This window comes from Pogona vitticeps, chromosome 2 (genome assembly GCF_051106095.1).
Source record: "Pogona vitticeps strain Pit_001003342236 chromosome 2, PviZW2.1, whole genome shotgun sequence".
NCBI lineage: Eukaryota > Metazoa > Chordata > Lepidosauria > Squamata > Agamidae > Pogona > Pogona vitticeps.
Window position 1 is genome coordinate 6,670,451 of NC_135784.1, and position 23,845 is coordinate 6,694,295.

General features: G+C 45.6%; 2 protein-coding genes and 1 long non-coding RNA gene across 3 annotated transcripts in view; 1 reads left to right on the top strand and 2 right to left on the bottom strand.

Annotated features, from left to right (window-relative positions):
* LOC110070939 (uncharacterized) overlaps positions 1-8,245 on the bottom strand; it is a 28,095-nt gene extending 19,850 nt beyond the window's left edge. Inside the window, 2 exon segments of the mRNA XM_078386102.1 lie at positions 6,098-6,224; positions 6,388-8,245. Coding sequence (XP_078242228.1) covers positions 6,098-6,224; positions 6,388-6,525 — 265 coding nt within the window. The 5' untranslated portion in view covers positions 6,526-8,245.
* LOC144587339 (uncharacterized) overlaps positions 1-23,845 on the bottom strand; it is a 251,289-nt gene that overhangs the window by 154,691 nt on the left and 72,753 nt on the right. The gene's annotated exons all lie outside the window — the stretch shown is intronic.
* LOC110070919 (uncharacterized) overlaps positions 12,790-23,845 on the top strand; it is a 34,419-nt gene continuing 23,363 nt past the window's right edge. The window contains exons 1-5 of the mRNA XM_078387379.1: positions 12,790-15,412; positions 16,626-16,860; positions 17,455-17,572; positions 20,900-20,982; positions 21,154-21,280. Coding sequence (XP_078243505.1) covers positions 20,953-20,982; positions 21,154-21,280 — 157 coding nt within the window. The 5' untranslated portion in view covers positions 12,790-15,412; positions 16,626-16,860; positions 17,455-17,572; positions 20,900-20,952. The remainder of the gene's footprint in view (positions 15,413-16,625; positions 16,861-17,454; positions 17,573-20,899; positions 20,983-21,153; positions 21,281-23,845) is intronic.

Sequence of the window (23,845 nt, forward strand, 5' to 3'; positions counted from 1 at the left end):
ATTGTCCATAGTCCTTTTATATTCCACATGGGTTGTCCTATTGGCAAAAGTAACTTCTGTCAATCACTGCCAACCCTGCCTTTGTACAACTTAAGTTCTAGCAACTGTCCTATTTTGGGTACCTGGGAACACAAGGAACAACATTCAAAAACACCTTGATAGTCTTGAGCGCTGGACTGAAAACAACAGAATGAAATTTAATAGGGATAAGTATAAATTTCTATAAAGTTAGGAGATGGGACTACTTGGTTTAATAATAATCCAAGTAAGAAGGATCATGGAATTGTTGTAGATGAAAAGCTGAATATGAGCCAACTTTGTGGTGCGGCTGCAAAAAAGGCTAATGCTATTTTAGGTTGCATTAACAGATGTATAGTCTTCAAATCCTGTGAAGTACTAGTCTCCCTCTATTCGGCACTGGTTATGCCTCATATAGAGTACAGTGGTGCCTCGCTAGGCGATGATAATCCGTTCCACTGAAATCGCTGTTTAGCAAAATCATTGTCTAGCGAAAAGCATTTCCACACTGGAATGCATTGAAACCTGTTTAATGTGTTCCAATGGGGAAGAATCATCGTTGTCTAGTGAAGATTGGCCATAGGAAAGTTGCTTTGTGAACCGTCAATCAGCTGTTTAAATAGCTGTCTTGCGAAGCTTAGATCCCGAAAACACCCGTTTTGCAAGTGCGGAGGGAGCTGTCAAAATCGTTGTCTAGCGAAAATTGGTTTGCGAAGCAGGGACCAAACATTGTCCAGTGAAATTCCCCCATAGGAATCACTGTTTTGCGAATCGCTATAGCGATTGCAAAAAGTCAATGTCTAGCGAAAAAATTGTCATGCGAGGTAACTGTCTAGCGAGGCGCCACTGCACTGTATTCGGTCCTGAACAGCCAACTAGAACAAGTTCAGAGGAGGGCAACAAGGGCGATCAGGGGACTGTAAATCAAGCTCTATGAAGAAAGAATGAAAGAATTTGACATGTATAGCCTTGCAAAAAGAAAACTGAGTGTAAATGTGATGACAATTTTCAAATACTTGAAAGGTAGTTATACAGAAGAGGGGCAGGACCTGTTCTTGATGGATCCCAGTGTGCAGGACACATAATAATGAACTCAAGTTTCAGGAAGCCAGATGTTGGCTGAATAGCAGGAAAAACTTCTCAACTGTTAGAGCAGTACAGCAATGGAACCAATTATCTCAGGAGGTGGTGAACGCTCCAATGCTGGAGGTATCCAAGAGAAAACTGGGCAATCTTCTGTCAAATCTACTTTGATTTGGATCCCTACACTGAGCAGGGGGGTTGGTCTTGATGGCCTTATGGTTTCCAACTCAATTATTCTAAGATTTTATGATATTCATCCCATTCCTTTTCTCAGCCAGAAGCGGTTACCTGAGATAGGAATTGCTCTGTGATTAAAAGAGAACCATCTCATGTGGCTGCAGAAAATCAGAAATTTTAACCAAAATTGTTCAGATGAATTTTAAGTCTTCAATGTTACATTTGTGATATCGGGCACATAGGGGTGTGTGAGAACCTTGTGGCAAATGGGTTATCCCATATGTTGTAGAGGGAAGAGTAAGGATGGGAGGTAGGAAATGAATAATAATCCTTCTCACTACTAAAACAGCTTACAAATGTGGAAGTAAGAAATCACATAGGGATTATGGGTTTTTAATGTAATATTTTAATCTATATATTAGGGATACATCTTTGAAAATGGCCAACGCTTGCTGGAGTTTTGCTGCTATTATGGTCTTTGTGTCAGCAACACATTCTTTAACACGAAGCTGCAACACAGTTTCCTGGAGGCATCCAAGATCCAAGCATTAGCATCAGCTCGATCTAAATGTCACTAGACGTTCCAGCCTTCCTAGTATTACGATCACACGCAGTTACCAGAGTGCTGATTGTGATACTGATCACTCCCTGGTGTGTAGTAGAGTAAAACTACGAAAAAAGAGAGTATATCACACGAAAAAGGAAGGAAGACTACGTATTGACATCAGCAAGACTTGCGATCAAAGAAAAGTGAAGGAATTTGCCCAAGCACTTGAGGAAGTCCTTCCAGGTCTGGCTAATGCAAATGCACCTGAACGATGGGAACACTTCAAGAACACTGTCTATAACACCGCCTTGTCCACCTTTGGCAAGAAGACCAAAAAGATGGCTGACTGGTTCGCAGCCCATTCAGAGGAGTTAATGCCAGCCATCGAGGATAAGAGAAGAGCTCTAGCAGCAAACAAAGCCTGTCCTAGCGAGCACAACTTGCAAGCTTTTCGATCTGCCCGCAGTCAAGTCCAACAGGCTGCCAGGAGATGCTCCAACAATTATTGGCTCCAGCTCTGCTCTCAGATAAAGTTAGCAGTGGACACAGGTAACATCAAAGGAATGTATGACGGTATCAAGCAGGCCTTAGGTCCAATGCAGAAGAAATCTGCTCCCCTGAAGTCTGCTACAGGTGTGCTCATCCAGGACCGAGCACAGCAGATGGAACGCTGGGTACAGCACTACTCTGAGTTATATTCCAGAGAGAATGTAGTAACCGAAGAAGCATTAAATAACATTGAGTGCCTGCCTGTCTTGGAAGAGCTGGACAGCGAACCAACCCTAGCAGAAATAAAAGCGGCCTTGGACTCCCTCGCCTCCGGCAAGGCACCTGGAAAGGATAACATCCCCGCTGAAGTGCTGAAATGCTGTAAGGAGATCATCACCTCCGAACTGTATGAAGTCTTTTGTCTCTGCTGGAGGGAAGGTGGAGTACCACAGGACATGAAAGATGCAAATATTATCACATTGTACAAGAACAAAGGAGACAGGGATGACTGCAATAACTACCGTGGCATCTCTCTTCTTAGTGTGGTAGGGAAGCTGCTTGCCCATGTTGTGTTGCAGAGGCTCCAGGTGCTTGCAGATAGAGTCTATCCAGAATCACAGTGCGGATTTCGAGCTAATAGATCCACCACTGACATGGTATTCTCCCTCCGACAGCTGCAGGAGAAACGTAGGGAACAACAACAGCCACTCTTAGTGGCCTTCATAGATCTTACAAAAGCATTTGATCTGGTTAGCAGGGATGGCCTTTTTAAAATACTTCCCAAGATTGGATGTCCACCTCGTCTCCTTAACATCATCAGATCTTTCCATGAGGGAATGAAACGCACTGTAGTTTTTGATGGCTCAACATCAGACCCCTTTGACATCCAAAGCGGAGTGAAACAGGGCTGTGTCCTCGCACCAACACTTTTTGGGATCTTTTTTGCTGTCATGCTGAAGCATGCCTTTGGAGCTGCAACCAAGGGCGTCTATCTCCGGACTAGATCAGACGGAAAGCTCTTTAATCTCTCCATATTGAGAGCAAAGACCAAAGTCCAACTGAAATGCATGCAGGACTTCCTCTTCGCAGATGATGCAGCCATTATTGCCCACTCTGCTGAAGACCTCCAACAACTCATGAATCATTTCAGCAAGGCCTGCCAAGACTTTGGACTAACAATCAGCCTGAAGAAAACACAAGTCATGGGCCAGGGCGTGGACTCACCTCCCTCTATTACCATCTCCACACAAGAATTGGAGGTTGTTCATGACTTTGTGTACCTCGGCTCAACCATCTCTGACACCATCTCTCTAGATGTCGAGCTGGATAAACGCATTGGCAAAGCAGCCACCATGTTCTCTAGACTCACAAAGAGAGTATGGCTTAATAAGAAGCTGAAGGCATACACCAAGATCCAGGTCTATAGAACCTGTGTCCTGAGCACACTCCTGTACTGCAGTGAGTCATCGACCCTTTGTGCACGGCAGGAGAGGAAGCTGAACACCTTCCATATGCGTTGCCTCCAACGGATTTTTGGCATCACCTGGCAGGACAAAGTTCCAAACAGAGCAGTCCTAGAACGAGCCGGAATTTTCAGCATGAACACATTACTGAAACAGCGACATCTACGTTGGCTCGGGCACGTCGTGAGAATGGCTGATGGTCGGATTCCAAAGGATCTCCTCTATGGAGAATTAGTGCAGGGAAAGCGCCCCAGAGGGAGACCACAACTGCGATACAAGGACATCTGCAAGCGAGATCTGAAGGCCTTAGGAATAGACCTCAACAGATGGGAAAACCTGACATCTGAGCGTTCAGCCTGGAGGCAGGCGGTGCATCACGGCCTCTCCCAATTTGAAGAGACCCTTGCCCAGCAGGCCGAGGCAAAGAGGAAGTCACAAAAACAGCAAAACCAGGGAGCCGGACAGGGGACAGATTGGATTTGTCTTCAGTGTGGAAGGGACTGTCACTCTCGAATTGGCCTTCTCAGCCACACTAGGCGCTGTTCCAAGCCCTCCATACAGAGCACGCTACCATAGTCTTTCAAGACTGAAGGATGCCTAACTAACTATATTAGGGATAGATTTTAGAATTAAATATGTATTTAATTTTGTTGGAGATTAAGGATGGGCATGTACCACCGTTTGGAGGTCAAGCTCACAGGTGTTGCATGACTGTCCTGGATTCTACGTCCTACTCAAGAGAAGGAGGCAGAGCAGAAAAGCCCACAATGCTGTTTCTCACAGGGAAACTGTTGGAGGAGGTGGGGCACAAAATCTGGTGTGCCTGCACTACACCAGTGGGCCTAATCCTCTGAACTGCGCTGAACCGTGGTAAGTGCCCATCTTAACTTGAGATACAAAATTCTACATCACCCACTTGTAGCTGGTAGGCCCAATTTTTTTAATCTGGCACACAGCTCCGAAAAGGTGGGCTCGTGATGAACTTGGCAAAATCTGGCCAAAAGAGGATTACTTCCTTCCCTGTGCTCTGTGAAAATGTGTACTTGATAGTTGATTTAATAAGAAGTGAGGAAGATTGTCTAATTAAGAGAATTGTCTGTATCTGTTGGTATGTTATCTGGGACTTTCATGGCCAGGAAAAGCTGGAAAAACCACTTCCCATGGGGCCTTAATTGCTAAAACTTATGTTGTACAAAGGCAGGGTTGGCAGCGATTGACAGAAGTTACTTTTGCCATAGTTATGTAGCAGAAGGTTCTGTGAAAAGAAGAATATGTTTGGTGGAAAAGATCAAAACATCCAGAGAAAGGATGATGAGATATAAGTAAGAGCTGAACAACTGAATCATTTCTAAGCTTCATCAAGCAAGCTTTTGCCAAATTTGTTGAGCTTAATCTCTTAGGAGAATTTAATCTGTGCCTGCTACTCCACACATGAACTGGAACTATGCTACAACTTTATTACTTTAGAAGAACAGACATAAGTAGCTAGCTTTATTATTTTCTGTAAGTCTCTTTCTAAGTTGCCTAGTTGCTTTCTTTTATGCTTTTGACTCATATCATGGAATTGCTTCACATCTCCTTCACACTGGAATTAAACCCTTTTACAGATAAATGTTAACTGTATCAGACCACCACAGACTCAAACTACCAAGATCTATAACACTCTGAGGGATTTGTTTGAGGATCTTACTTTTACTCTTTACAAATAGCAAAGGCAGTCATATGTGAAAGCTTATCGGACCATGAAGTAGAACCCATAAAGAAATGAGAATCTGCCAAAGACATGTTAAAAGCCCTAGAGAAATCTTATGGCTTTACCAGTTTTAAATTGCAAGGTGTCTGGATTATGGAATGCTAATGTCAGGCTAATGTCGTGAGAATGGCTGATGACTGGAGTCCAAAATATCTCCTGTATGGAGAATTAGTGCAGGGAAATTGCCCCAGAGGGAGACCACAGCTGCAATACAAGGATATCTGCAAGCAGGATCTGAAGGCCTTAGGAATGGACCTCAACAGATGGGAAAAGTTGACATCCGAGTGTTCAGCCTGGAGGCAGGTGGTGCAGCATGGCCTTTCCCAATTTCACAAGACACTTGTTCAGCAGGCCGAGGCAAAGAGGCAGTCTCGAAACCAGAAAACACAGGAAGCGGGACAGGGGACAGATTGTTTTTGTCTTCAGCGTGGAAGGGATGGTCACTCTTGAATTGGCATTCTCAGCCACACGAGACGCTGTTCCCAGACCTCAATTCAGAGCATGTCACCATGGTCTCTTGAGACTAAAGGATGCCTACCAGAATGTCAGGCTAGTAAGAAAACTTACCCAGCACCACGACACTGAACAAAGTTTCCTCCATGACTTCCTTGTGCAGAGCCCTTTGGCCTGGATCCAGCAGAACCCATTCCTCCTGGGAGAAATACACAGCCAGGTGCTCAAAAGCTTCTACAATCTGAAATAAAAGGAACCACTTTACTATTACAGGATAGTACACGTCCCTTCTCAGCTTCTGCCTTCCTAAGGAGTAGCAAATGGAAGGAGACAGATCTATTGGGGCCTGAAAAAATGCATGGGAAGTACCTGGGTCCCTCCATTTCCCATTTATTCACTCCTACCTGATCTGGCAGCATCAGTGTTGTCTCCATTTCTCCACAAAAAAAGAGAGATGAGTCAGGATGTGTTCCCAGCTTATTTCCAGGATCTGTAATTACAAGATCAGGATGCAGTAATTGTAAAAAATGTTTCTTCTCCATGTATGTTTTCTCTCTTAACCTTTTAAGATAAAAGGGTTTCTCTTCTATTTTAATTTACATGGATACAGATTGAATGCAATTTTTCAAAGACAAATTCTGAAGACACCCAAAGCGAAGACCAAAATTGAGTCTGCTGACATAGGAACAGAGAAATACTGTATATTAACAACACCCAAAGTAGACGAAGAGATGCCAGATTTGGAAACAATCAGGAAGATGCTTTGGTGGGAACAGATGAAATAGCAATGATACCACTCTGATGGCAGAAAGTGAGGAGGAATTAAGGAACCTTGTAATGAGGGTGAAAGAGGAGACTGCAAAAAATGGCCTGAAGCTCAACATCAAAAAAACCCTAAGATCATGGCCACTGGTCCCATCACCTCCTGGCAAATAGAAGGGGAAGATATGGAGGCAGTGACCGATTTTACTTTCTTGGGCTCTATGATCACTGCAGATGGTGACAGCAGCCCCAAAATTAAAAGACGCCTGCTTCTTGGGAGGAAAGCGATGACAAACCTCGACAGCATCTTAAAAAGCAGAGACATCACCTTGCCAACAAAAGTCTGCATAGTCAAAACTATGGTTTTTCCTGTAGTGATGTATGGAAGTGAGAGCTGGATCATAAAGAAAGCAGACCGCCGAAGAATTGATGCTTTTGAATTATGGTGTTGGAAGAGGCTCTTGAGAGTCCCCTGGACTGCAAGGAGAACAAACCTATCCATTCTAATGGAAATCAACCCTGAGTGCTCACTGGAAGGACAGATCCTCTCATGAGAACAGAAGACTCCCTGAAAACGACCCTGATGTTAGGAAAGTGTAAAGGCAAGAGGAGAAGGGGACGTCAGAGGATGAGATGGTTGGACAGTGTCATCGAAGTGACCAACATGAGTTTGATCCAACTGTGGGAGGTAGTGGAAGAGAGGAGGGCCTGGTGTGCTCTGGTCCATGGGGTCACGAAGACTCGAACACAACAACAATAAATAAGTACAAAACTCTGGAAGATTCAGTCCTTCCTCATCTCTTTGTGCTTCCCACTCCTTGTCTCCCTCAATTCTTTTTTACTCTAAGGAATTACTACCTTTTAAAAAATGCATAGTTGGAGAAGCAGAAGGTGCTTCCCAGATGACGGTTCAGATTAAAGTTGCCTCAGGGAGAGAGAGAGAGAGAGAGAGAGAGTCATTTTGTCCACTTTCGTTTAAGGCTTAGCTTTCTGCTGGGTTTCTTGCTCCAGAGAAGAGGGCAATAAAGTGGGTCTAAAGGCTGACGGGAAACACCCTTTCTCTCCGACTCTGCTAGCAAAGGAGACCAACAAACGCAGCATCTTCCCTCAAGCCAAGATTTCAGAGCCTGGGTTGTAAAAACTTTCCGGAAGGGAGGTGGCTCTTTGGTCGGACTTGCTGCAGCCATGATTTCTCCCCTCTTGAGCCTGGCGGGATCTCCCTGAGAGGAAGACATAAGGTGCAGTTTGAAGGACACCTTCTCCTGCCTCTGAAAGACGGAGAAGGACCGAAGCCCCTTCTTTCCATTCCAGGTGCTTCAAACGGAGGCAGGAAAACAGGGTCATCCAGGACAGGCACCTATTTTCCATCTCTCTGCAAAGATGATGATGATGATGATGGGGAGTAGAGGAGGAAGGCCAGAACTTCTTAGGTCCTCCTCCCCATCTCAGCCCCACTCACTCCAGAGGCTCCTCCCCATTACACTCCACCCACCCCATAGGCCCCTCCCCATCTCAACCCCACCCACTCCAAAGGCTCCTCCCCCATTACAACCCCACCCACTCCAAAGTCTCCTCCCCATTACACCCCACCCACCCCATAGGCTCCTCCCCATCTCAACCCCACCCACCCCATAGGCTCCTCCCCATCTCAACCCCACCCACTCCAAAGGCTCCTCCCCATCTCAACCCCACCCACTCCAAAGGCTCCTCCCCATTACACCCCACCCACCCATAGGCTCCTCCCCATCTCAACCCCACCCACCCCATAGGCTCCTCCCCATCTCAACCCCACCCACTCCAAAGGCTACTCCCCCATTAAAACTCCACCCACTCCAACGGCTCCTCCCCATTACAACCCCACCCACTCCAAAGGCTCCTCCCCCATTACAACCCCACCCACCCCATAGGCTCCTCCCCACCCACTCCAGAGGCTCCTCCTCACCCAATCCAGAGGCTCCTCCCCCATTACAACCCCACCCACCCCATAGGCTCTGGCCTTTTTCTGGAAAGGAAGGAGGAAAGTTTTAAGTCCCAAAGGAAGCCAAGAACCAAAGAAATGAGGAACCTCCTGGGCTTCCCCCCAGGGACTCTCCCCGCCCCGCCCCGGCCCCCTGCACTGCCCCATTTTCTCCCCACAAGCCGAAACAAGCAGCCCTTCTCTCTCTTCCCCTCCCCGTCGCCCGCCTCGTCCTTCCTGGAGCTCACCCGCTTTCCGTGGAAGCTCCCGGAACTCCAGAGAGAAGGTGGGAAATCTGGTGGGAAGGGAAAAAAGGTTGCACCTTGGAGGCTTCCCTGAGAAACTCTCTAGGAATGAAGCTCCGTCGATCCTGTTCTTCCAAGGGGGACCCTCTAGGAATAAAGCCTCTCTCTCTCTCTCTCTCTCTCTCTCTCTCTCTTCCCCCCCCCCCTTCTAGGAATGAAGACTATAGAGAGTTAGGCCAGAATGGGACAGAGAGAAAATACTGAATTAAAAGAAAGGGTTTTTTTTTAAAAGGAGCGCTTCCGTGACCTGAAAAGAAAAACTTTGCTCAGTAGCCGTTAAAACTGATAAACACTTCATTCCTAGATCGTCTCTCCCCCTGCCCCCGAGCCGGGATGGAAGGAGCAACTTCATTCCTAGAGAGGCCTCCCTTCCTCTCTCAAGCTGCGCCTCCCAGGAGTGCCAGTGTTTCGCTCCCGACCGGAGCCCCCTCTCAAGAGTTCCGGGGGAGGAAAAGTCCGGGGGGAGAGAACTCCTTATTTATATATCAACTTCGTTTAAATAAGATCTTCCCTCCTTTCCACCAAAACGCCGATTCCTCCAGAAACTCTTTCCTTGCAAAGCCAAACATCTCCCCCCCCATGGCTGTGCACCCCCGCTTGGACTGGGATCACTGGAAGCCCATTTCCCCTGTGGAGTGGTAATAGCTGGACCTGGAGAGAGTCATCTGTGTATATTTTAAGGTTTTTTTTCACCAAAGCAGGAAAAGAAGCAAGGGCTAAGAGGCTCAAACCGAACCTGAACAAGACTGGGATTCTGCTCCTGGTGGGGCTTCTCAGTTAGCAAGCAAGCTCACCATCAGGGCAAGCTTCTGGACCGGACTCCATCTTGGGATTCCCAGTGGCTGCCATTATCCCAGCTGAGGCGCACTGCCCAATTCTGTCCCTTCTTTGACAAGGATTCTCTCAGGAACGTGGGGGCACATGTTGGTCATTTCTGGCTTGACTACTGCAATGCTCTGTATGTGGAGCGTCCCCTTGAGACTGATCCAGAGATCGCAGCAAGTCCAGAATGCGGCGGCCAGTCTGGGAGCTGATGGGATCAGGTTTGACCCTGGCACCCCAGCCTGCCCCCACTGCTTACCTGCATGGATCAGAGTCAAGGTTTCGATGCTGATATAGAACCCCTTATACCGTTTGGGGTCATGTTACCTGTTGGAGTGTCTTTTCCCACGTTCAGCCACCTGACCCTCTAGGTCCTCCCAGGCCATCATCTTCTGGGTCGACACTCCAAGGGAGGCCAAGAAATCCTCTGCTAGAGGCAAAGCCTTCTTTCCTGTGGCTCCGGTGTGATTTCCAGTAGGGGTGCACCTGGCTACCTCCCTCTCCACATTTAAAAGGCACTAAAAACACGGTTATAGAGAGGGGCCTTTTTTTTGTCAACTCTATTTGACATTTTGTCCCCTTAGTTTTGTTCCTCTGCTATGTCTATTTTCATTTATCCCTCCCATTCCATGTTTTATTTTTATTTTAGATTAGATTAGGCATCCTTCCCGAGAGACTGTGGTAATGTGCTCTTTATGGAGGAGCTGGAGTGTCCTATCCAGAGCCCAAAGCCTGGGTAAAATAATATGGAGGATAGGCTGTTTCAGTGGAAAGGCAAGAGCCAATACAACTGGTTCCAGCGAGGTTGCAGGAGTTTATTCAACCAATATCTGGCTTCCTTTAACTTGAGCCCATTGTTGCATGTCCTGCATTCTGGGATGCTTTTGAACAGATCTTGCCCCTCCTCTATATGACACTCTTTCAAACATTTGAAAAGTGCTATCGTATTATCCCTCAGTCTCATTTTCTCAAGGCTAAACACGCCCAATTCTTTCAGCCTTTCTTCATAAGGCTTGGTTTCCAGAACTCCAATTACCCTTGTCACCCTCCTCTGAATCCGCTCCAATCTGTCAACATCCATGCTGAAGTGCAGTGTCCAGAAATGGACACAATATTTTTTTAATAATACATACCTCTTGAAAGGTTTGTGGCTTGTTTAATTATTTAAACATATTTTACTGGGGTTTTTTTTGTTTTTATATGATGATTGCATTTTAGCTTGCCCAGAATAATGCATCATACTAATGGGGTGGTATATAAATCCAATCCAATCCAATCCAATCCAATCAATCAATCAATTGCAATATAGTGCTTAAAGCGTCCTTTGGGAGGTTGATCATTAATTATACAGGCTACACTTTGTGGCCCCCCCTCCCCGCATTAGCTAAGTACTCAATTTACCAACCTTAGAAGGATGGAAGGTTAAGTCAACCTCAAGCTGATTGGTTGTTGTGGGTTTTTCGGGCTGGTTGTCCGTGTTCTGAAGCAGCTGATTGCCTGACCCTGGGACTGAACCCAGGTCAAGAGATGGGTCTTCACTGCAGTCTTGCAGCTTAACCGCTGCACCCCATGGCTTCTAAGGGTTAAAATGTCTCTTCCCTTCTCCCACACATGCTGATCTCTATTGCAGGCCCATGCTCATCTCTTCTTGGTGGAGGAATGATAAGGGCATCCGTTGAGCTAGAACATGTGATAGAATGAATGGGGACAGGACGGTACATGGACTCTCCATTCCCTTGAATGCTTCCCTGGTCTTTCTGCTGGCACTGATTATGCCCAGTGGTTAGACAGGAAGAATGGAATCCCCCTTTTCTTTCGGGTCTTATATAACAATACTATACAAGGATACAGGGAATACTGTTGCCCAATTATAAAAGCAAAGCTTGCTGCTTATATATCGCCCCACAGCATCTTAAGCACTCACTGTTTTTTTCTTTGTTTTATTTATTTATTTATTTATTTATTTAATTTTATTTATATAACCCTCCTTTCTCCTTAAAAAGGACCCGAGGTGGCTTTCCACAATTTAAAGATAGTATTTTAAGCTAACAGAAAGTGAGTATGATCCTAAAAGGATCAAATGACTGCAATATGAAACAACATACGTCGAGATGGGATATTCACATCGTATCCCTGGGGATAACAATACGAATATCGGCACCAGAAGCACCTAGAAAGTCCAGTCTCTCCCACCCTGAATTGACAGGTCCAATTTTCAGTCTCCATGCATGCAAATGGCCGGCCTTGTTCCAGTTGTGCCAGTTGTAGAAGTAGCCTCTCCTGTGTTTCCACCAGGTGTGACTGTGAAGGTGGTGGGATGGAGAGGAAAGCCTCTCCTGATGATCTTAACACTCAAGAAGGCTCATCAAGGGAAGATGCAGTCCTTGAGATCGCTTGGACCCAAGCCATGTAGGGCTTTATAGGTTCAACCAAGCACTATGATTTCTGCCCAGAAATGGGTTGGAAGCCAATGGAGCTGCTGTAACTGGGCAGGTGGGTGATCCCTGTCACCAGCCCCAGTCAGCAATCTGGCTGCTGCATTTTGGACCTGATGAAATTTCCCGGCACTTCTAATAGGAAGCCCCATATAGAGTGCAACACAGTGGTGCCTCACTAGACAGTTACCCCGCATGACAGTTTTTTTCGCTAGACATTGGCTTTTTGCGATCGCTATAACGATTCACAAAACAGTGATTCCTATGGGGGAATTTCGCTGGACAATGTTTGGTCCCTGCTTCGCAAACCGATTTTCGCTAGACGACGATTTTGACAGCTCCCTCTGCACTCACAAACAGGTGTTTTCGGGACCTATGCTTCGCAAGACAGCGATTTAAAAAGCTGTTCGGCGGTTCACAAAGCTGGCACACTATTCTGAAATGTGCAAATGCATTCCTGGCCACTACTGAAACATGGGCGTCCAGATTCAGAGATCAGTCCAGGAGTAACCCCAAACTAAGCACTGGGGGGTTCAGGGGGAGTAGAGGCTGCATCCCTCTTCCTTGATCTACCTTTCAGCTAACTAACTAGGAGCACCTCTGTCTTGTCTGGATGAAGTTTCAATTTATTCACCCCCATCCAGTTCATGACTGATGCCGGGCACTGAGCTAGAACCGAAATGGCTTCCTTGGATTTAGATGGCAAGGAGAGTTAGGAGAGTTGGGTGTCATCCGCATACTGGTGACACCAAACCCCAAAACTCCAGTTAGTTGTTCTCAGCAGTTTCATGTAGATGTTAAATAGTATAGAGGACAAAACAGATCCCTGGGGGACATCACAGGTCAAAGGCCAGAGTATCCAACTGGAGTCCCTCACCATCACCTGCTGGGGTTTTCCCTCCAGGAAGGACTGGAGCCACCATAAAAAGTTTCTCTGAGTTCCCACCCTGTAGAAAAATACCCCGAAGGACAACGTGGATGATGGTATTGAAAGCTCAGGAGAGGTCCAAGAGAACCACCAGGGACCCTTGTCCAGATCCAAAGCCAATCGGACCAAAGCCATCTCTGTCCTATAACCAGGCCTGAAGCCAGATTGAAACGGATCGAGGTAATCCGTCTCCTCCAGAAACCGCTGGAGCTGAGAAACCAACACATGCTCCGGGACCTTGTCCAGGAATTGGAATCTTGGGGACTGGCCCCTCGTTGTCCAGTAGACTGGGATCCTGGGAGAGCTTCTTCCATCACGGTCTTCTTCTTGCCTCCTTCTTTGGAGGTTTTTAAGCAGAAGCTAGATGGTCCATCTGTCGGGAGTGCTTTGCTGGAGTGACACATGGGGAAGGGCACCATGGTTTATGGTATCGAAAGCTCAGGAGAGGTCCAGTACAACCGAAAGGGACAACACTCCCCTAATCCAATTCCCAGTGTAAGCCATTCACTGAAGCCACCAGAGCAGTCGCTGTCCCATAACCAGACCTGAAACCAGGCGGAAATGGATCTAAATAATCAGTTTCATCCAGAATTCCCCAAGAACTAAGAAGCCACAACCTCCTCCATCGCCTTGCTAAAGCATGGAATATTAGGGACTGGCTGGTAGTTATCCAGTACTATGGACACCATTCCAAACAGATATGTAGAAGCCTTCATCTCTCCAAGACTTTTCTTCACATCATCAGGCTACAGTAATGGAAACTCATCCATCCACACTGGGCGAGCATGAGGGTTTAATTATAATTAAAGTATGCAGGCTACTTATTGCACCCCCGCCACAACAAGCTGAACACTCAATGTGCTGATCTCAGAATGATGGAAAACGGCATCGGCTTCTAGCCAGGTGTCTGAGCCCATTGGGATCAAACTCAGTTCATGAGCAGAGTCGTGACTGCAGTACTGCAATTTAACCACAGCACCATGAGGCTATAATTCTTGTCCCCCGCATGGCAGGTTTCCCATGCTCGTGGCTGAGCTTGAGTTGGAGGACATTTTGCCCACCCCTCTAGGAAGGGGTGGCACATTCACCAAAGCTTTGTGAGTTTTGGCTGCCAAGAACTTTCTAGCTTCTTTCAGACCTCCCTTTCGGAGTCCTGGAGGGCAGCCCAGAGAAAATGAAGAATCACATCACTGATGCCAATGCGTGGAAGCGAGAGCCGGACCATTAAAAAAGCTGACTGCCAAATAATTGTTGCATTTGAATTGTGGTGCCGGAGGAGGCTCTTGAGAGTCCCCTGGACTGCAAGGAGGACAAACCTCTCCGTTCTGAAGGAAATCAACCCCAAGTGCTCACTGGAAGGACAGATCCTGAAGCTGAGGCTCCAATACTTTGGCCATCTCATGAGAAGAGAAGACTCCCTGGAAAAGACCCTGATGTTAGGAAAGTGTGAAGGCAAGAGGAGAAGGGGACCACAGAGGACGAGATGGCTGGACAGTGTCATTGAAGCGACCAACATGAATTTGACCCAAATTCATGGAAGACAGGAGGGGCTGGTGTGCTCTGGTCCATGGGGTCACGAAGAGTCGGACACGACTAAACAACAACAACCTCTCTACTGTTTTTAAGGCATGAGTTTTAATAAAAGGAATTAAATTATGCTTTTCTTTTGGAGGGTGGAGGGCAAGAAAAGAAGGGGGGGACCATGAGTTTAAATGCAATTTTTAAAAAGAAAGAGCTGTTTCAGGCTGCTTTGAGTCCTTTCACTGGGAGAAAGGCATAGAAAGAGCGTAAATGAGTAAGGAATAAATCACTGAATGGAGAAGAGGGAGGGCCGCCTTTGACTCCCACCCAGCTTTCTATCTCTCCCTCTCTCTGTGTGTGTATGTGTGTGTTCAATTAATGGGAAATCACCTTTCCATTAATGGAAAAGAGGAATAGTCCAACTCTATTCCTCAGTTCCTAGAGATTCCCAATCGGAATGATAAGAAATGAGGCCACAGCCGGCCTTTTCCTTCCTAGACTGTCCTCCCAGGCAAGTTCGTAACAGGTGGCAAGCGAGAAAGACCGCCTCATCCCTAGAGCGCCCTTCCCCAGGAACACGATCTCAGAGGGGAAAACGAGAAGGGGATATCCTCCTAGAATGTCCTTCCCAGGCACACCGGAAGTGCGTTCCCTTATTTTTCCTCCGCTGAAGGTGCCGCTTCGGAAGCCTGGAAGCAGGTGAGTCTGCAGGTGGGTGGGGGGAGAACGAGGGAGGGATCAGGGAAGGGGCCCCTTATGTGTGTATATGTGTGGGGGAATTGGGGGGGTAGTGGGGGACCCTGGGGGGGTTTTCTGGTGTGGGAGTCCTTGGAAGAGCCCAGGCGATCCTTTCCTCTTTGTTCCTTGGGATTTAAATCTTCCTCTTTCCTTCCCACCCAAAGTCCAGTGTTGGGCTGCGGGGGAGGGGGGGAGAGAAAAGGGGGGGCATGTGGAGGGGGAGGAAAGGCTGTCTCCCTTCCCCCCATCATCCTCTCCTCTTGGCAAGGGAGTGGGGGGGGTCTCCTGTTTCCTCCTCCCTTTGCAAAATTTGAAAGTTTTTGGGGGTGAGATAAAGTGGTTTTTCCTCTTGTGGTGTCCCAGCGAGGAGAAGGTGGGCTGGAAAGTCTGCCTCTTGTCCTCCTCTCGAGGAGACCCTGCCAGGCTTCAGGGAGAGAAAATCTTGGCTGCTGCCTGTCCAGCCGAGGAGTCCTCCCCACCCCCACCTTTCTGGCGGTTTTTAGGATCCAGGCTCTGATTTGGAGAATATGCCGGTTGTGGGGTCTCCTTGGTTAGTAGCATGGGAGAGGAAAGGTCCTCCCTGGGAGCCTTTAACACCTTCAGCTCTGTTGCCACTCTGTTCTCTGGAGCAGGAAACCAGGCCAGACATTCCAACGGAAATGAAACATTGAGATAATTTAAAATATCTTTTTACGATAGAAAAATAGCCTGTCCTCGCTAGAGAGCAGAAGAGAGGAGAAGGTTAGCTCATCCTCCAGGGAGAGAGGTGAACCGTGTGGAGGTCAGGATGTGAAGCAGAAAAGGGTGAGGCTTTGTTATAATTTTATTCTCAAAGGCTTTCATGGCAGGGATACAATGATGGTTATTATGTTTTTGGGCTGTTTGGCCATGTTCCAACCATCCCACACACTGCACCAGAACACAGACAGAGTTCTGGCTCCTGTCCTCTGAAGATGCCGGCCACAGAGATGGGTGAAACGTGCGAGAGAGTTGATGTTCTAAAGGACTTTCCCAAAACTCCTTCCCTGGACATCCTTCTCTACCCGAGACCATTTTAATTGTATTTTATCCTCTGCTTGTCCCCCAGAAGCCTCCTTGAATTGGGGCCTTAAAGCGTGACTTCTCAAGTACCGCACTTTCTCCAAGTCTTTTTCTTTCTCTGCCTTTCCCTTAGAGAGAAGAACATGGCCCTTTCGTTCCTCTTGTCTTGGAGGAGACGGGCATGCAAGCCTTTGTCGGCCCTGGGAAATAACCCGTTGATGTCGGAGGTCTGGTGCAAAGAGGAACTCTCAGCAAGAGCAGCATAAACCAAACTTGATAGGGACTCAGAGGTCCAGAGAGCAAGCAGTTTCCGGGAATTTTGCTATCAGGAGGATGAGAAGCCTTGAGCATGCCTTCTGAGGGCTCAGGTGAGGCCTCAAACAATCCTCATAGTATGAAGACATAGAGAAATTGGGGTTTAAAAAAAATCACTGAAAAGAATGATAGACGTTTTGGATTTTCTAAAAGCCAAATGGGTAGAAGGCGTAACAATATACAGTAAGATCTCTATCATGCTATGTATTCTTCACTAACAAAGGGGTTAAAACTGGAGGGCCGTGTGCCTGTGGCTAGCATAAGGACCCTCTGAAATGGCCCTCTTGGTCACCCCCTTGTGCATACAGCCTGACACCTGAGCAGTTTGTACCCAGTTCCACAGTCTTTGCTGTCAGTAGTTAGGAAAACATCCAATGACTCCGTTGCTTGATTTCCTTATACTGGAACGGTTCCAGGCTGTTGGACAGCTTGGTCAGAGAATACAGGGCAGAATTCCCTTCCAGAATGATGTCACTGTCCGAAGGGTTTCCTCTGAGCCTGGTGCAAGAGCCTCTGGGGAAGAATGTCAGTCTTCCTGAGGGACCTACTCTCCTCTGAATGATCCCACAAAAGCAGGATCCCCACGGTTTCTAAACCTGCCATCTCTTCCTGGACTTCAACATTGTTAATTTCTTTCTCCGTTCCAGTGTTGGCGGCTCCGTTTTGTTTTGAGTGAAGGTGTCTTTCAGATTTTGTTCACCCGAGGCAGAGGCCTCTCCTCCGGAGGAACACCAAAGGGAAAGGAAGGAGGATCTGCTTTTCCAGGTAAGGAATTCATCAGTGTTCTGTTCCTGGTTCTCCTTCTCCTAGACTTCCTCTTGATTCTCCTCCTAGACCTTCTTGGGTAGGGGGTTGGACTAGAAGACCTTCAAGGCCCCTTCCAACCCTACAACGATTCTATGATTCTCTGGTTTGAAGAATGGCATTTTGATATCTTACGTGTTTGTTTGAAAAACCATGGTTTTGTGTGTGTGTGTGCACACCAAAAGCGGCCATAAAATTTTAGTAGCTTTGAAACTTCAGTGCTAAAAAAATGGCTTATACTGTACAAGTTTTCCAGAATAAGAAGGCAGCTCTGGCGGAGCGAGGTAACTGAATTCATAACTTTTATTGGCAATGGGATGGTTTTGTTTTTTCCAATTTGTAAACAGAAATGGGATTGTGGTGGGTTTTTCGGGCTCTTTGGCCGTGTTCTGAGGTTTGTTCTTCCTAATGTTTTGCCAGTCTCTGTGGCTGGCATCTTCAGAGGACAGCAACTTGAAGAAATAGGATTGCTGTAAATAGTTGACAGATGATAATACTGTACAGTAGGACCCCAGTATCTGTGGAGGATGGGTTTGAAACCTTCCCTTGGATACTGAAAAATGTGGATTAGGGTGAATGCTGTACATTGCATGATCTCTGGAACCCTCTAGTGACCAGTTTCTGTAACTTTATTTTTAGAAACATGTTTCCTGGTATTTTTTAAATATTTAAAATATTTTCAGTCCACAATAATCAACTCACTGATACTGTGGATACGGATATCATATTGTGTCACCTGGCAAAGCAGCTACCATGTTCTCTAGACTCACAAAGAGAGTATGGCTTAATAAACTGGCGACCAAGATCCAGGTCTATATACAGCCTATGTCCTGAGCACACTCCTGTACTGCAGTGAGTCCTGAACCCTTTGTGCATGACAGGAGAGGAAGCTGAACATCTTCCATATGCGTTGTCTGCAATGCATTTTTGATATCACCTGGCAGGACAAAGTTCCAAATGGAGTAGTCCTAGAACGAGCTGGAATTTTTAGCATATATACATTGCTGAAACAGTGACGTCTACGTTGGCTCGGGCATGCCATGAGAATGGCTGATGGTCGGATTCCAAAGGATTTCCTGTATGGAGAATTAGTGCAGGGAAATTGCCCCAGAGGGAGACCCCAACTGCCATACAAGGAAATCTGCAAGCGGGATCCTAAGGCCTTAGGAATGGACCTCAACAGATGGGAAACCCTGACATCTGAGTGTTCAGCCTGGAGGCAGGCGATGCAGCATGGCCTCTCCCAATTTGAAGAGACCCTTGTCCAGCAGGCTGAGGCAAAGAGGCAGTCCCGAAAGCAGCAAAATCAGGGAGCTGGACAAGGGACAGACTGTATTTGTCCTAAGTGTGGAAGGGATTGTCACTCTCAAATTGGCCTTCTCAGCCACACTAGATGCTGTTCCAAGTTCTCCATACAGAGCACGTTACCATAGTCTCTCAAGACTGAAGGATGCCTACTCTGTACTCTGTACCCGTAACTTGACTTAAAGCAGTGGATGGTTGGGGTTGCTCTGCTGAGTCTTGGCACAGATAGATGTTTTTCCAATTTATTTATTATTAGTTTATTTATTTAACTTGCCTTATACCCATTGAGCCAGGCTATCCTCGGCAGTTCACAACATAATCAAACACAAAATATCACTACAAGTATAAAATAAGTTCCAAATAGAAACTATCATGAAATGTAACAGGGTTTTAAAAAGAGAGGACTTTGAAACATTATATATTTAAATGTTTAAAGTGACAGTACAGTTCTCTTAGGACTGACCATTTCAATGGGTTTCCATTGACGAAAATGCCTGCCTAAAACAGCCAGGTGGTTAGAAGTTTTTAGCCAGGGAGTTCAGGCTGTTTCAGTAATGTATACATGCTAAAAATTCCAGCACGTTCTAGGACTACTCTGTTTGGAACTTTGTCCTGCCAGGTGATACAAAAATGCTCTATAGACCTGGATCTTGGTGTATGCTGTCAGCTTCTTATTAAGCCATATTCTCTTTGTGAGTCTAGAGAACATGGTAGCTGCTTTGCCAATGCGTTTATCCAGCTCGACATCTAGAGAAAGAGTGTGTGTCAAAGATCATTGAGCCAAGGTACACGAAATCATGAACAACCTCCAATTCTTGTGTGGAGATGGTAATAGAGGGAGGTGAGTCCACACCCTGGCCCATGACTTGTGTTTATGGGTAAGGTATATGCATATAAGGTGTAAACAGTGTTGAGAATGGCCAGCCAAACATCCGTCTGTCTGGCCATCCAATGATCCAAGCAGGAGGCATTTCCTCGAAGCATTCAGGCTTCATTGCATCAAAGAACAGCAAACGTTATGCTTGAATTTCCTCCTTAGAGTCTTTGACTGGCTTGGTTGTGTGAGAATATTTCATATTTTTTTATTGTGTATCGCAGAACGCTCAGAGGATAAGAAATACTTTTAGCTTTATGCAGTTTTATCCTTCAGGACATTGATGTATTCCTGAACTATGTTATATGCCCTTAGAGTGTCTAACCTCCCGTATATTTAAGCATTTGACTTAAAATATTATTTTTGGTATTTTATTGTACTCTTGATCAGCGTTCCCTCTAATGTGAAGTCCCGGGGGATGGGGGTCCACCTTCTACACAGGGCTCTGCCACAATCCAATCCAAAGAGGCTGGAAATACTGGGTGAGCAGAGGAGGAGGGGTGCTGCACAGAGGGGGGCACAACTCTGCACACCCATACAGCTTAGAGGGAACCTTGCTCTTGATCCTATATTTGTTGACTGAAGCACATGTTTACAGTTTAAGTTTAGTTTTCACATATTTTTAAGATGTTGTGACTACAGTTATTTCTATGACCATAAGACTGTTTCGTTGTTTTCCGGTTTTGAAGATTTCATGTTCCAGACTATAGAAGCCACGTAGAGAAATAAAGCCTCTAAAATTAGACCATCTAAAGTTGCCCTGAATGACCCAGATTAATTTTGAAGTACTGGTTAGTGCTCGTCTAGTTTCATTCTGGGATCAACCCTTCAAATGCCAGCTTCAATGAACAGAGACTTCTGATCTTCCACCAGGAGGTCAATATATCTCCTGGAGGAGTCAATCATTCTTTTAAGGATCTGACATTTTGGCAAGCTAGCAAGTTACGATCCGATAATCTGATAAAATAAAATGAAGAGATTCTTCTGTACTTAGTTTCTGGACTTGAAAAAAATGGGAAGGGGGACCCCTTTTCACTAATAAGAAACAGAAAGCAAAGGCTTAAGAAGAAACATTTTTTCCAGTCACCCTATCTTGGTCTCCTTTATAGATTTTGGAAATAAGCTGGGAACACATCCTAACTCATATCTTCTCTGTGAAGAAATGGAGACAGCGTCTGTCCAGTCAGAGCAGGTAAGAGAGAAGGAATGGGAAGAAGAAGAAACTGGGACCCAAAAGAATCTGTCGCTTTTCATTTGCTCTTGTCTAAGCTACTAAAGCGTATTGATGTCCATATTTGGATTTTACTTGAACAACGTAGAGCACTTGTGATGCCTGTGAGAATAAAGTTTCCTTTTCTTTCAGGTTGCAGAGGTCCTTCAGGACCTGATGGTGTATTTCTCCAAGGAAGAGTGCGCTCTCCTGAATCCAGGCCAGAGGGCTCTGCACATGGAAGTCATGGAGGAAACTTTGGTCAATGTGGTGTCTCTGGGTAAGCTTTCCTTTTCTGTTCTGTCCTCTTAAGATGAACCTCATTGATCAGGGTGAAACTAAAGTATTATCAAGTGCAAAACTCAAGACACACCAAATGGAAAATATAAAGAAAAGTGGTTGTAGGTTTTTTGGGCTGTTTGGCCATGTTCCAAAGGATTTCCTTCCTAACGTTTTGCCAGTCTCTGTGGCCGGCATTGTCAGAGGACAGGAGTTGCAGTTCTGGTGTACTGTGTGGGATAGTGTGGTGGGATACTATCCCACACACTACACCAGAACACAGAGTTCTGAATCCCGTCTTCTGAAGATGCCGTCCACAGAGACTGGCAAAACATTAGGAAGGAGAACCTTCTGAACATGGCCAAAGAGCCCGAAAAACCCACAACCACCATCGGATCCCGGCCATGAAAGCCTAAAGAAAAGTGTTGGAGCACCCAGAGAATGAACCCATTTATTTCATTTCCTGCTTTAGTGGACTGTAATTGTTGACTGGAATTACGGGTGCCCTAATTGACCTTGGTTAAGCATCAGAACCTATAATCAGCCAGATTTTTGCCTTCAGTTTTAAAGGATTTAATGTTGACATTACATTTTGGGATATTTCCATTCCTGGAGGTGCTGATATTCATTGATAGTACAGTGGTGCCCCGCATAGCGACGATAATCCCTTCCAAAAAAATCATCGCTATATGGATTCGTCGCTATGCGGGCCAAAAAAGCCCATAGGAATGCATTAAAACACGTTTAATGCATTCCTATGGGGGAAAAACTCACAGTTATGTGAAGATCCTTCATGCGGCCGCCATTTTCGCTGCCCGGTAAGCGAGGAAAGGGCGCGAAAACACTGCGGGCGGCTATTTTTTTTACCCGGCGGCCATTTTGTAACTGCCGATCAGCTGTTTAAAAAAACATCGTTATGCGAAAATTGGTAAGCGAAACGCTTACCGATCGTTGCAAAGCGATGTTTTACCATTTAAAACATCGTTATACGATCGCTTTTGCGATCACAAAAAAAACATTGCTATGCAAATTCGTTGTTAAATGAATCGCTCGTTATGCGGGGCATCACTGTATAGTTTCTCTGCAAAGAGTAATAATAATTATTTTGTTAATATGAATAAGCATACATGCATGTTTACCATTTATTTGTTAACATGTATAAACATGTATATGTAAATTAGATATTTACAGGTCTGTCTTAAGGCTAATGCTACAACATAGAGTCATGTCCTTTAAGTGAAGTTAATCACAGTAGAATAAAACTCAAGAAGGAAACACAAGGCAGAAGATATTTCCCCCTAGTTTCCTGGATTCTCCTAGGTGTTTCCATGTTGGCCTGGTACTGCTGTAGCTCCTTGCCAATAGATGGTGATCAGGGTAAACAAAAGTCCATCTGGCATGATCGCAGCTCGAAATAAATATTCAGCAGGTAATTTAGTGGTTACAGAACTCCAGGTGGCAGAATTACCAATGGCAACAACAGAATTCAAAGTTTATCTAGACCTCATGTTCAGTTCTTGTGTCAACTGTAGGTTTTGGAAAAATTATAAAGCAGACAGTCAGTATTTAAAATGTGTTATACAGCCCAAGTTTAGTGTTAAGGAAGTTACTCCAAGTGGGGGCTGCTTCTTGGAGGGTAATTATCTCGGCAGGAAGCTGTCCTGGCTCCTAGAAGATCCATGTTCCCAGGAGAGATGAAGGTCTGCGTCAGAATGTTTTGACTAATTCAAAACATCAAGTGTATATAAACAGATTTCTATCATGTTTTGCGAGGACATCTCCAAAACACTCAGCCACCTGGTTTTTATAAATAAGCAAGAAATATCTGCTAGGAAAATATTGGGTGAGAAGTATCTAAAATGTGACATCTTTGCCATGCTTGTAGTTATACAGTTGTACCTCGCATAACGAGCGTACCGTTTAACGATGAATCCACATAGCGATCTATTTTTTTAGATCACTAATGTGATCGCATTGCAATGTTTTAATGGGTAAAACATCGCATTGTGATGATCGGTTAGCGTTTCGCTTACCGATCTTCGCATTGCGATGTTTTTTGAACAGCTGATTGGCGGTTCCAAAATGGCCGCTGGGTGCCCAAAATGGCCACTGCAACTATTTTCGCACCCTGCCTTCGCTTACCGAGGGCGCAAAAATGGTGGTGCTATGGAGGAACTTCGCTGAACTGTGAGTTTGGGCCCCATAGGGGCCCAACTTCGTTTAATGCGTTCCTATGGCTTTTTCTGTTCCGTTTAGCGATGTTTCCTCATAGCAACGATTAATCCGAAATGGATTAACGTCGCTATGCGGGGCACCACTGTACTTTGAAATTTTTTTTAATAACAATTTGTTTCCATTTTTGTTTTTAAGTGACTGAGTGACTCTTAAACACTTATTTTATTAGAACCAGCATTTCTTGTGTGTGTGTGTGTGTATAATCCTTGTGTGTTTGTGTGTGTGTATGTATATGTATATGTGTGTGTTTATATGTATATGTATGTATATGTATGTATATACACACACAGACACACACATACATTATTTACATATATGTACTAGAGGAATT